Source organism: Cannabis sativa, chromosome 5, assembly GCF_029168945.1.
Source record: "Cannabis sativa cultivar Pink pepper isolate KNU-18-1 chromosome 5, ASM2916894v1, whole genome shotgun sequence".
NCBI classification, from domain to species: Eukaryota; Viridiplantae; Streptophyta; class Magnoliopsida; order Rosales; family Cannabaceae; genus Cannabis; species Cannabis sativa.
In genome coordinates this window covers 18,355,323-18,369,891 of record NC_083605.1, presented here as the reverse complement: position 1 = coordinate 18,369,891, position 14,569 = coordinate 18,355,323, and the positions used below count along the sequence as shown (strand labels likewise).

The 14,569-nt window shown below is 34.3% G+C and overlaps 1 protein-coding gene across 1 annotated transcript; it reads left to right on the top strand.

The window, feature by feature from the left end:
- The first annotated feature begins 10,164 nt into the window (after positions 1 to 10,164).
- On the top strand, positions 10,165 to 10,611 carry LOC133038192 (uncharacterized). Its single transcript, XM_061116276.1, has one exon. It carries the CDS (start codon positions 10,165 to 10,167, stop codon positions 10,609 to 10,611), a length of 447 nt encoding a protein of 148 aa, XP_060972259.1.
- Positions 10,612 to 14,569: the final 3,958 nt, after the last annotated feature.

The following is a 14,569-nucleotide window of genomic DNA, read 5'->3' as shown; positions in this document are numbered from 1 at the left end:
TTAACTGAGTTCCCATAGCTCGATGCAGACTCTCCCAGAATCTCGATGTAAACTTTGGATCTCTATCCGACACAATGGACTTTGGGACACCGTGCAGACGAACAATTTCTCTAACATATAATTCAGCATACTGATCAATGGAGAAATTCGTCCGAACAGGTAAAAAGTGAGCAGACTTTGTAAACCTGTCCACTATGACCCACACAGAGTCAAATTGTCCCGTGGTTCTAGGCATACCTACCACGAAGTCCATAGCTATATCTTCCCATTTCCATTCTGGTATTTTCAGTGGTTGCAGCAACCCTGCAGGTCGCTGGTGTTCAGCTTTCACTTGCTGACATGTAAGGCACTTTGCAACATACTCAGCGATGTCATTCTTCATGCCTGGCCACCAAAACATGGCTTTCAGGTCTTGGTACATCTTTGTCGACCCTGGATGAACTGAATAAGGAGTCGTGTGAGACTCATCCATGATCTCTTTCTTGATGTTTTCATTCATAGGCACACAAACTCGACTTCCAAATCTCAACATTCCCGTTTCATCTACTGAGAAATCACTAGCCTTCCCAGCCAAAACCCTAGCTCGAGTTTTTATCAACTCTGAATCTTGCTTTTGTGCTTCATTAATTCTCTCTAAAAGAGTGGATTGTAGGGTAATATTAGCCAATTGCCCCACAACCAACTCAATCTGAGCTCGAGTCATTTCATTTGCTAACGGTCGGGAGATTTGCTTCATAGTACTCAACTGACTCTGACCTTTTCTACTCAAAGCGTCAGCAACCACATTGGCTTTACCAGGATGATAAAGGATCTCACAATCATAATCCTTCACCAATTCTAGCCAACGTCTTTGTCTCATATTCAAGTCCTTCTGGGTGAAGAAGTATTTCAGACTTTTATGATCAGTATATATCTCACATTTCTCGCCATAAAGGTAATGCCGCCAAATCTTTAGCGCAAATACCACTGCTGCGAGTTCTAAATCGTGAGTAGGGTACCTCTGCTCGTACTCCTTTAACTGCCGAGAAGCATAAGCTATTACCCTCCCAGCCTGCATAAGCACACAGCCGAGACCCTGTCTCGAGGCATCACAATATACCACAAACTTTTCCTTATCTGAAGGAAGAGTTAGTACAGGAGCGGTAATCAAGCGTTGCTTTAACTCCAGGAAACTTTTCTCACACCGATCAGTCCAAACAAACTTCTGGTTCTTTCGGGTCAGCTCCGTTAAGGGTACAACAATCTTTGAAAAACCCTCAACGAACCGACGATAATAACCAGCCAAACCCAGAAAACTTCTGACCTCTGTAGCTGACTTCGGTACTGGCCAATCCGTCTGACTTCAATTTTAGCCGGATCCACCATGATCCCATCTTTATCCACTATGTGCCCCAAAAATGAGACACGAGATAACCAGAATTCACACTTTTTGAACTTAGCATAAAGCTTGTGATCCCGTAATCTTTGCAAAACCGCTCTGAGATGCAACTCATGCTCTTCTTCTGTCTCAGAGTACACCAAAATGTCATCGATAAACACAATCACGAACCTATCCAGATAATCCTTGAACACTCGGTTCATCAAATCCATGAATGCCGCCGGGGCATTAGTGAGTCCAAAAGACATCACAAGAAATTCATAGTGTCCATACCGAGTACGGAACGCAGTTTTCGGGATATCTTCCTCTCGAATTCTCAACTGATGATAGCCTGAGCGAAGATCGATCTTGGAAAAGACCGTCTTCCCCTTCAGTTGATCAAACAGATCATCAATTCGAGGTAAAGGATACTTGTTCTTAATGGTAAGCTTGTTCAACTCCCGGTAGTCAATACACATTCGCAGGGTTCCGTCTTTCTTCTTTACAAACAAAACCGGAGCACCCCAAGGTGAGTAACTCGGTCTGATGAATCCCAGATTTAGTAACTCTTGCAATTGTATCTTCAATTCCTTCAACTCAGCTGGAGCCATTCGGTACGGTGACTTAGACACTGGATCCACTCCCGGAGCCAGTTCAATAACAAATTCAATCTCCCGGACAGGTGGCAATCCCGGCAAATCTTCTGGAAAGACATCAAGGAACTCACATACCAATTTCGTATTCTCAGGCCCTGATGTCACAGGTTGGCTAGTGTCCACTGTAGTAACTATGAACCCTAGACAACCTCTACCCATCAGGTCTTTAGCTTTCAACAGTGATATTCTCGGTATGCGTGCCCCTTGAACTTTACCCACGAACACCGCTGGGTTAGCACCGTCGGGCTCAAACACCACCATCTTCCGTTTGCAGTCAATCATCGCTCCATATTTAGACAGAAAATCCATTCCCAGGATTATGTCAAAATCAGATAATTGCAACTCAATTAGATTGGCGGTCAACTCACAGCCGTCAATCCAAAAAGACAAGGACCGAATCCACCTTGTGGATATTATCAGGTCTCCCGAGGGTAACAGGGTTCCAAACCCCGAAACATAAATATCACATGGCTTATGTAAACTTTCTATCACTCTACTCGATACATATGAATGAGTAGCTCCCGAATCAAATAACACAGTATAAGCACAACCATTAATAGATAACTGACCTGTCACAACTGACGGACTAGCATCAGCATCTGCTTGAGTTATAGTGAAAAGTCGCCCCGGGTTCTGAGCAACATTCTTCTTAGGCTCTTCTCTCTTGGCTTGGGGACAGTCTCTGATAAAGTGGCCCACCATGCCACACTGGAAACATGCCTTGGCTCGGCACTCACCAGGATGATGCTTCTTGCATTTAGAACATTCTGGATATGATCGGAATGAGGACCCGCGACCCTGACGGCCACCTCTGTTTCCCCGAAACTTTCTATTTCCCCCTGAAGCTCCGGAAGCCTCAGCCTTCCGCTTGTGCTCAGGGTTGCCACTGTCGGTCCCCTTACTGACATTACCACCAGCAGGAGGGTTTGATGCCATGGCGGCATCCTTTGCAGCCTGCTCCTTCATTACTTGCTGCTCGGCCTCCTCAGCAATTAAGGCCAAGTCTACCACTCTCTTATACAGAGTGTCATGTGATGTGGTAATCTTCAAGTCCCGACTAATTGTAGCATTTAGTCCTCGAACATATTTCTGCTTTCTGGTAAAATCTGTAGGCACCAGATCACCAGCAAATTTAGATAACCGATCGAATTCCAGAGTATATTCGGCCACAGACATTTTCCCCTGAGTCAACTTCACAAAATCTTCTTGGTGTGAAGTCCTCACTGCAACGTTATAAAACTTTTCTTCAAAAAGTTTCTTGAACTCTTCCCATGTCATCACACTGACATCTCGAGTCTGATTCACTATATCCCACCATACGCGGGCATGATCTTGAAACATAAAGGCCGCACAATTCACCCTCTCAGTTCCCGTCACCCCCATGTTATCGAGGATACGGGTAACAGTGCTCATCCATTGATCGGCCTTAATAATATCAATGCCTCCCAGAAAAGCCGGAGGTTGCAGCTTCACAAACCGCTCGAACACAGAGTCCCGGTGCGGCATAATATACCCTTGGTTACCCACCACTGGCACAGGAGCTGGTGGTAACCCTTGATTCACTGGGGCAGCCTGTTGCCTTAAACGTTGCAACTCTTCCTCTTGACGAAGTATGACACTTCGCATTTCATGAAACATCTGCTGCCAGTCAGCAGGAGGATTAGCATTAACGGCCCCCGCATTATCCCCCGGATTTTGTGGAGGTGGAGGCAGTGCTGGTGGATCGGTTTGGGTAACCCCGGGCTCTACTTGCTCGCCCTGTGGTCTAGATGATTGCGGAGGGTCCATTACTAGTACCCCTGTAATCAACAACCCCAGCGAGTTAAGCACCAATACCACACTTACGCACTTATTGCCTTAAACCCTAACTCATCTATTTACCTCATACATATTTACATAAACAAATAGCATTTATAGCATGGCATCACATAACACATACATACTCTAGATGCTTGCATACTGCCTAAAATGGAAAGCGGTAAACAGATGATCACACATACAGTCAAGTATTTACTCTCAATACTTACTGCACCATGAGTCGAGCCTATCTCTGACGACGAATGTACATGTTCGGCCGGTCTACAGGAAGTTTAAAAACCTTGGCGCTCTGATACCAAATTGTAACGCCCTAAATAATTAGGCACGCTACCCAAAATACTTATAAAGCCCTAATCCCCTAACCGGGATTACTAATTAAAATAGCGCAGAATTTAAACTTTTATATTAAACAGACTGAAAATAAACTTGTAATATATTTAAAACTTTTCAAAATAGTTGGGATCCCAAAAATATTTACAAACTTATTACAAGTTCTTTCTTACTAGCCGACCTAAGCGGCAAAACAGAATACAAAAGTCAACACTGTTAGACCCATAACCCGCTTGGTCTGAAGTGGCATGAACATGTACATTCTTCGCCCTGCTCCTGAAACTCATGGCTGATCAGCTAATGCCTTACCCTTTCCTGCACAGTAGAGCACCCGTGAGCCAAGCCCAGCAAGACAGTATAAATCATAACAAATATATTATGCTCATTCACATATGTCTGTATAGCACAGACCTGATCATTATTTCATCATGCCCATTTATGTCTACGTGGCGTAGACCTATGTGTTGCGCTCACACATCTAATTAAATCTACGTGACGTAGACCCACGTGTTACTCTCACACGTCTAAATACATTAAGGCCTTAGAAGCGGTTCATCTCGGTTATGAGTACCGAGTCCAACCTGATTATGCCTTGAGCACATAATCCTTAAATCTCATTTCAATTAACATGGCATGGCATTTATACACATATATCACTAGGGTAATAACCCTAGGCTATTAGACCGTTCCTATTAGGGTAATAACCCTAATCCCGGTTACTTAACATTCATGCATATCATTCTCAACATAAGCGCCACTGCGCATACTCTACGTGCTAATCACTGTCTTACCTGTTGTCCCGCAATAGTAGAGATTCCAAATCCCCGGGTGCTCCTGACCAGGTGCCGGTAATCCTAGTCACACACAATCCGGGATTTTCACAAATAGGGTTAACCCCTGATTTCACATTCATAAAATAAATTCATGGCATTTAAAATACAAATAATCAAATAGAGCTCGAAAAGAGCTTTCCAACGGTATAAAGAACGTCCCAAACAGAGTCCCGAGTCAAAAGTTATGGCCAAAACAAATTCAGGAAAAAGATGGCTCTCTGCTGGGTTTTATGGCCGCGGCGACCATAGATCTGGCCGCGGCCACTGGGTTCGAAAAACCCAGAAAACCAGATTTTAAGGTCTAAACATGCCCACTTTACCATATATTCGAACCTTAATCAATCCATACCCAAAATTAACTTCTTACAGATAAGAATCATCACAACAGAAAGCTAAAACAACAATTCCAACATGTAAACCCCTAATTTCAAATTATTCAACAACACAACAATCAAACTTCTCCAACAAGAACTCAAGCTCAAAACTTGAGCTTCAACTCAACCAACTCAATCAATTTTCCAGCTGCAAACACTTTCAAAAATCTGAATTCAAGACATGAAAATAACCCTAAAAATTTATCTAGAGCTCAATCAAACACCCAAGCAAGGATTCAAGCATCACATACTCAAATTCAACAAAACTAACATCAATTCCTTTACACATGCAATCTCAAGAACATTAGCACAAAATTATGCTTTTACAACACTCAAATTCAGAAGTAAAAATCAAGATTAAAGTCATAGGAAATTACCTCAAACTCAAACCAAGAATTTACAACTTCAAAGCTCCAAAACAAGCTAAGAACCAAGCTTTTCTTCAAATTCAACTTTCATATAATAAGAGGGTTTGGGAGAGAGAGGGGGTCGGCCAAGAGGAAAGCAAAACCAGAAAATTGCTTTTCATTTCATCAAAAATCAATTTTAATCAAACATAATAATTAGGGGTGAAATGACCAAAATGCCCTCATGGCTTATTATTCACACCTACACCCTCACAAGGGTAAATAAGTCATTTCAATACTCAATTAATTTCAAATAAATTTCAGATTATCATTCATCAAATAAAATGCCAAATTATCAATCCAATTTACATTTCGGGCCCGAACCCGGTTCGGCCCGAAATTCCCGGTTGTGATTATACCGCGCTAACCTGTCAGAACACACCTGAAAAGACAACACAGGTATACTATATAATAATATAGTTCTATTAAGCACGTAATTAATTTAATCTCAACAATTTACCCTTCTCGGGTCATAATTACCAAAATGCCCCTGGCTCACCAACGGGGTCTTTAATATATTAAAATTCATATAAAATCACATATATTAAATTATATAATAATATAATTTCCTCAATTATACATAATTATCTAGTTAGGGTTTTGCTAATCCATTTCTTAATTCCGGGTATTACATAACGCATGTCATAAAAAAAATAGATTTATACAATCGCAATGAAAAAATTATATGTGACAAGCCAACATGCGGCCAGGAAGGATTTCCTACACCATGGTTTATTACAAAAAACATATGATGTTATTGAAATTAAGTTAAAATAATAATAAAAAAAAAAGATACTAACAATCTTATTATGCATTTTACAGTGCTATAGCTAGCATATGTTGAACTTGATGATAATACAAACAGCGTATCTGCTGTCATGTTTGCAGATATTGTGGAAAAAATATTTTCGTGTACTGCTGCCCAAGTAATGAAATATACTGCAGATGTGTAATTTTAAAAAAATAAAAATAGTTTTACATGCCTTTCATAAGTTGATTTTTTTAATTACATAAACTATGCACACCATGTCTAATCATCTTAAATGAAAATACATCACGGTTTGCAGGAACACCGCCGCTTTGTCGACACTACCATATTCAATTTATCAACGAAAAAATGGATAATCCAGATATATGCGGATCCGGCTAGAATGAAAAGTGCAAAATACAAAAATTACACTATTGTCTCTATCGAAGTAAATGAAAATTGAAATCCACCAATGACTATCATTAGTTTTCTTATCTACAATTTTTAGACAAATGCTTTCTTCAATTATCAATAATTTAGAAATTGATTTTTAATTTTTTTTTATCTTACACCCATTTCAGTAATGTTTCTTTAAGTATTGGAACATCAATTTTTAATTTATTTTTGGATTAACTTAAGAACATATTTAAATCATCAATCTTTCTTAAACACTACTATATTGCATTCGGTATTTACTTTTAATTGACAACATTATAAACTATAATATTTAGATACACATAATAATAATCTCACCTAATAACTAATAATATATTTTCTTTAATTTTTAATTGTATCACTTTCAGCTAACATAGAAAAAAACTAGCATAAAATTTAGTATACGTGTCTCCCACGTAGCTTTTTACTAGTAAATATATATATGTATAATTTTTTAGTTTTGTTTCTTTGATTATTAATAAATAACAGTTTAGACAACTATATGAGTGTAGATATGATATTAATTTCTTTTGTATTGTTATTTTCTTTTTTTATATATCACACTAAATTTAGCTTCAAGAAGCGAATCTATATCACACTATGTCTTAGTTTAAATATATATAATTGATGAATGTATAACGAGAAATGCTAAGGGCCGGACACCTTAAGTGCGAAGCACTACAAGATGTGACATATCGCTATTCGTGTATTTTAATATCAGGTCTCACAAATTAAAATTTAATAAGTTATACGAGAAATCACTAACTAATTATAAGATATCACACTGGTGTGGTGTTAAGTATTTTAAGGTATCAAGTAACAATGTTCAAATAAGATATATAATTAAAGCACGTCCTCATGACTACTAATATATATATATATATATGGAATACTTTTTAATGCATATTACTATTGATGGTTATTAAATAATTTAACTATAAATGTTAATTTTAAAAATATTAAACTATTAAATTTTGATCGAATAATAAAAATAGAAATTTGAATTTTTATGTTTAATTTATCTACTTAATTTAAAATATATAAAAAAATATTACTTTTTACACTATATCAAAAATATATTTATATACAATATACTAAGTCAAATTTAATTTTTTTTTTTTTTACCGAAAAACTTTTTTTTTTAACCTTTTTTTTTTCAACTGATGGAACAATCTCAACTCATATAATGTAAAAATTAGAGATTCTTATAATTAGATTGGAAAACTAAACATAAAAATTCAAATTTTTATAATACTAGTCATGAATGGTAATACCCATTAGGAGTACACCCATATATATATATATATTAATGAAGTTAAACTGAATATAATATGGTTATGAGTTAATATTTTTTTTTTTTCTTTTCAAATTTTCCAACTGAGTAATTTTTTATTTTTTTTGTAACAAGTTTTTATACATATACATATATATATATACATTTTTTATATGGCATCATTAATAATCCATCTTATAGCCTTTCCCAAAAGAGGCACAATTTATTTGTTTTTCTCTTTCCCTTTTTGGCTTCCCCAGTTCATTAAAGTTAACAGGACTGCGGTTTCTATTTAGTAGAGTAGAATGTCTATTAATTATTTAATATCTCTATACCTTCAATATATATTTATAATGGTGGCGCGAATCATACTTGATTATAAGAATTAATAATTGGTACGTATATGAATTAAAATAAGCAATATTGTGATCATCAGCCGGAGCAACACAATATAGTAACAGAATTAAAGAAAGTACTGCTATGCATTTCTTTTTTATGTATGAATATACCATTACCATACTGTATAATAAGCTATAGTATAGGTAGGTAGGTAGCTCTCGTGAGCGAATTAACCATGCATGAACTTTCTCAGGGATCGATCAGTCATTATGGAAAGGGATCTTTATGAAATTAGCAGAGAAAACTCTAGTACTGCTTTATGCTGACACAATCAACGTAGTCTTTTTTTTAAAATATTTATTCCTAATATACGTATATAGATCATTCATTTTGGGTTTGAAATTATATATATCAATATGATCCTATTCCTATTACTACATCTCGTGATTTATATTATGCATGTACATGTATCTGACTTTCGCGTGCAATATATAAGGCTGCAAACCTAGCTATTGAAACTGGACCATCATATCACTATACACTATTTCTTTAATATATATATAGGTGTAGATGTGTAAAATAATCACCAAGAGAAGAAAAAGAAAAACACAGACAACAACAAACAAAATTTTGTGATGAACAAAAAGAGATAACTGAATAATCTCATTAAATAGCTCTAAAAAATGATTGTTGAATTTTTTAAACTATTAAATAATTTTTTTTTTCTGTTATTTGTTTACTGAAAAATAACAATGTCTTTGATATATATTTAATTTTTATTTTAAAAATTAACATTTGGTAATCTTTATTTTTATTTAATTGATGATAGGGAAAGTAAATCAAGAGAAAATGAGCTGAATACTAACTAAAAGAATAAAACACAGAATAGCTAGACTCTAATTAAAAAAAATTATTTGAATAAAATTTGAAAATAACTTTAATGTTATATTGTAATAGAGTTTACATGCTACCTAAAATGTACTTCCATAAAAATATATTTGAAATGTATGCTATTTTTTTTACCATATATATACCAAAAATACTCCCATTTGAAAAATCAAATCTATCATGACTCTCTCATTCTCTAGCTCTTTTGAAATTCCCAACAACTGACGACGACACTAGAGTTTATGACCTAAAAAACCTGCAAAAATATTTCTAATTACTAAATAAGAATTGAACATTTTGATATATGCATGAATGTTAACATTTAATATTGAATAATTTATATATAAATATCAAAAAAATTCTTTATTCATAAATGAGACTGCGACTTGTAGCTGTATAGAGAACCAAGATCACTTAGTCATTAATATTGTCAACAACATATTAAGTTATTAAATCTTTAATCAATGCTTGGTAGTACAGTTTAGTGATGCCCGTTCTTTGGTGCAAGTAATCTCGGTTCGAATTATGGATCTAGGATGACATCTTAGTAAAAGAGATCTATGATTTAGAAGAAAGGGAGCATTTGAGTAACAATTTTGTCATTACTCAAGGCTATCAAAAGCTCATCATAGCTGAATCAAAGGAATATTTGCCGAGTATTGTTTGGAGTCGGCTGAACTATCCAAAGCATAGTTTTATTATGTGGATGGCCATGCTTAACCAACTCAAGACAAAGGATATGATTGCCAAATACCAACTAGAAATTGATAAAATCTATCTATTGTGCAGCAATGAAGAAGAATCAATGGAACACTTGTTTTTTAACTGCTATTTTGGGCAGGCTTGCTTGAATCAAGTTCAGGTGTGGCTGAACTGGAACATGTGCAAAAAGTCGCTGCCAGGAGTTATAAAATGGCTCGGAAATGTCAAAATCAGCAAGTGTCGAAGAGGTGTAATGGCTGCTGCACTTGCAGCTTTAGTGTATACATTGTGGTGCTCCCGAAATTCAATTTTGTGGGAAAATAAAGTTGTAAAAAGTGATGTAATCACAACCCAAGTAAAGAATATTACAAAGTGTCAAATCTCTTGTATTTGGCCAAAAAAAGTGACCAATAGAGAGATAGAATATGGTTTGAAACCTTGTAGACATTAGAGATTATTTAGATTCTCTTATTGGAGAATCCTATAGTGTTTTACAAAATTTTTTGGAGTGATGAAATTCACTTGATTCATAAAAAAAAAAAAAAAATATGGCTCTAATACAATAATAGAAAATATAAGATAAATCTTATTGAATGAGTATCATAAGATACTTGTATGTTGTATATTGTGAATTTAAGATAATGAGAGTGGGCTCCTTATATAGGGAAAGCCCTTGATAAGGAATACCAACACAACATTCTCTAGATGTAACTGAACACCTAGTTGTTACAAGAAGAAAAGGAATAACCACTACAAGAAAACTCTTTTTCAATGACTAAATTTTTAGTCATTAAAACTCATTAATTAGTCACCCAAAAATTTTTGCGACTAATTATTTTTAGTCTCCATTTAGTCACTGAAAGTCGATCATAGAAAAGATTTAGTGACTAAAATATTTCGTCACAAATAGTGTTATTTTTTATGACTGAAATTTAGTCACAAAATATATTAAATTTAGTCACAATAAATTTAATATATTGGTCATCTGAATTTCATTGTACACTTTTAACAACCAAAAACTATACTTCAGCAACTAAAATTTAGTCATTAAAGTGTTAATATAAATAAATAATTATATAAATTAATTATTCAGTGACAAATATTTAGTTTTAAAAACTAATTTATAAAATTTATTTTTTATTTTTATTTTGGAATTTACATTCATTTAAATTATAAGCAAAAACAAATAATTCAAAATATATTTAAATAATATTAAAGGCATTTATTTATTACATAAAAATTACAATGTCAATCATAAAAATTACAATGTAATTCTTGCCTATCTTAAAATATACAAAGTCTAAACAAGAAACTAAAAAAGCAAACTCCATGAATCAAAGTTGTAAACCAAACTACACCAAAAGGCACACGCCCCTCGAACTCTTAGAAGATTATCTAAAAGACATAATCTAAGCTGTGTGATGCTAGTAGAGCTTGAACTGCCCTTTGGGAGTCTGATTGAAAGAAGATCTCTAAACATAATAATCATATTATATCTCTATTGTCAAAGTCAATAGTTGAAGTTTGAAAAGATATATATCTCTGTTAGTAAATGTCTAACAAAATATAATGCGTCTCACTTGTGCTAAGAAAATCAAACATTCTATGATATATTATAATATGCCCAAAAAAAATTGAAGCGGAAATACAATATGCCCCCAAAAAATTTCAAGTTTTTGATATAATCGTTAAGGCACTCACAATACAAAGATTATGTGAAGCAATACTACCACAACTCACCTCGAGGGAAGGTGTTGAAGAACCCTTCCACCAAGAACATATCATCATTTTTAGTTGTCACTACAAATAAAACAAAATAATAATTATATCGCTATTAATGAGCAAAATCAAAATATATCTACTAATTCTTTCGAAATTCAAAACTGTGTTTAAGAACACATGACTGTAAAATAAAGAAAAAATAAATACTTACTGAATAGGAATAGCCTGTCCGAGACAAAAGGACTATCCAAAAGACAAAATACTAGACAACAACAGGAGCAAATATAAGAATCAACAGCAAAACATAGCTCTCACTACAACTTATTTATCAAAATTTCACTCTGCATTTGGTAGATTAGTATGTTCTATAAAATTTGACAAGAGACAGGTATTATACCAAAATACCAAAGCATTATGCATTATTTAAAATTAAAAAAAAAACCAATAGATAGTGATGAAGCTTTCTATTTTTACTAGTAATGTTATGGTGAGGGGGTCGTACATAACCCGCCACCAAGGGCATGTTGGGTTTTATGCCTTAAATAAAACTCATTTCAATATAATAAGATTTACTTATTAATAAAGATCAGAAATAACATTTTATGTTGCATGGTTCACATGATTTATTTCATGATTATGTATATAATGTATGAATTCTATTTAAGTCCAGAACATATCAATTTGTTAATGATTATAGTGTTGTCAACACAGTGGAATATAATCTTAATCATATGTTCGAAAGTTTATCCCCTGATTTGTCAGTTCACTAGATTTAGACTGACATGATAATCAGCGAAAGGTATTCTTACACCTTGGATAAGGGTTATGTCCTTTCCAAGGCATTGGCAAAGTTTACCAGCATCGGATGTATGGAGTATACATTGGAAGGGGCCGATATTGAACTTTGATTAGATATATTAAATTTACCGTAATATCTATTCAATTTAATATCACTTGTTGATCCTAGATCAAATGATCTTAATCCTGATATGTTTAGGTTCGATCTCAAGAGTATTATACATGTTCTTTGATTTGTTAGTTAAGCCTACTTTTGGGTCAGGGTGATACGTACATTTTGGGAACATGATAGTGTAATTGAGTGGGAGCGCTAACATAAATATGGAATCTATAGCTTCTATCTGACAAATAGAAAGTAATGGATGATTTCCTTCGAGCTTGACAAAACGAAAATAAATGGTGGAGTACTCATTTCACTTAGCTGAAATATCATTTATACGGGGTTAAGTGTTTAAGGATAAAATACATTGTAGGGTATTACAGTAATCTAATCCCTTTACAGTGTAGATCATCTATATAGAGGATCATTGATCAAATTAGGATTATAACAATGGATAACTAATGACGTGTCTATATGGTGGAACATACAGAGCGTTCTATATACTTAGAGTGCAATTGTAAGTTCTATGCGTGGATTCAACGAAGAATTAATAAGTCAGTGAATTTAAGATATAAATTCTTGATCTGCTTATTGGACGCTCAAATATATAGACCCAAAGTCCCCATACTAGTTGAGACCATACTGCTTGTAAGACTCAGTTAATTGGTTTTGATTAATCAATTATAATTCTAAAATTAGACTATGTCTATTTTATGAATTTTCACTATGTTATGGCTTGATTGTGAAGAAATAGTGTTTCGGGGTTTATTTGTTAATTAATAGACTTTATGGAGTCTCATTAATAAATATTATAAATGACAATTTTATTTGATAGTTATTTTAATTATTAAATAAATAGTTTGTCATTTATAAGGTTGAATTGGAAAATATGGTATTATTGAAAAGAAGAATAAGTGGTTGAAATAAAGTGGCAAAATTGTAACTAGAGAGTGGTCCACTTATTGTGTACGGCCAAGAAGTATTTTTGCCCAATATTTTATTCTTTTTTAATCCATTTAATTCAACCCTTACCCTATTGAAGAATAGTATAAAAGGAAGATTATGGTCTCATTACCCAACTAATGCCTCCAAAGCTAAAAACCTAGATGAGACCTCTTCCTTCTTCTTTCTTCTTCAATTCGAAATACTAAAACTATCTTCACACTAAATATTTTCAGCCATTAGTGAATGAGTGAGTGCCCACACACATCAAGTGGTATCTCAATCATAGTGTGTAAGACTGGAGGAGATTCCAAACAACAAGAAGGAGAATCAGCATCAAAGGAAGGAGAGAAAGAGATCAAGGTTCAGATCTTGGTGATTCTCTGCTACAGAAAGGAATCAAGGGCTAGAGATCTGAACGGAAGGAGTCATTATATTCCGCTGCACCCAATGTAAGGTTTCCTAAACTTTATATGTGTTTATTTCATTGTTTTAGAATTCATATTAGGATGTTAATGAAACATACCTGTTCGTAAATCTAGATCTTGATAAAATATTTCCAACAACTAGTATCAGAGCCATGGTAATGATTTACTTTGATGAAATATGAATTAAAACGATGTTTTGTGTTGATTTGGATGCTTTCATGTGGTTTATGTGCTTATTTGGTGATGGTTTCGAAATCGCAATATATGTTACCGAAATATTTTTTCTTTCGATCTAGAATTATTTTTTCTAGAAAGTAGATAAAAAATTAATAAATTTAGGCTTTTACAGAACCTAATTTGGATTTTTTTTATGAATTAGTTATGATTTTTTGAAGTTGAACGAAAATATCAGGTTTTGA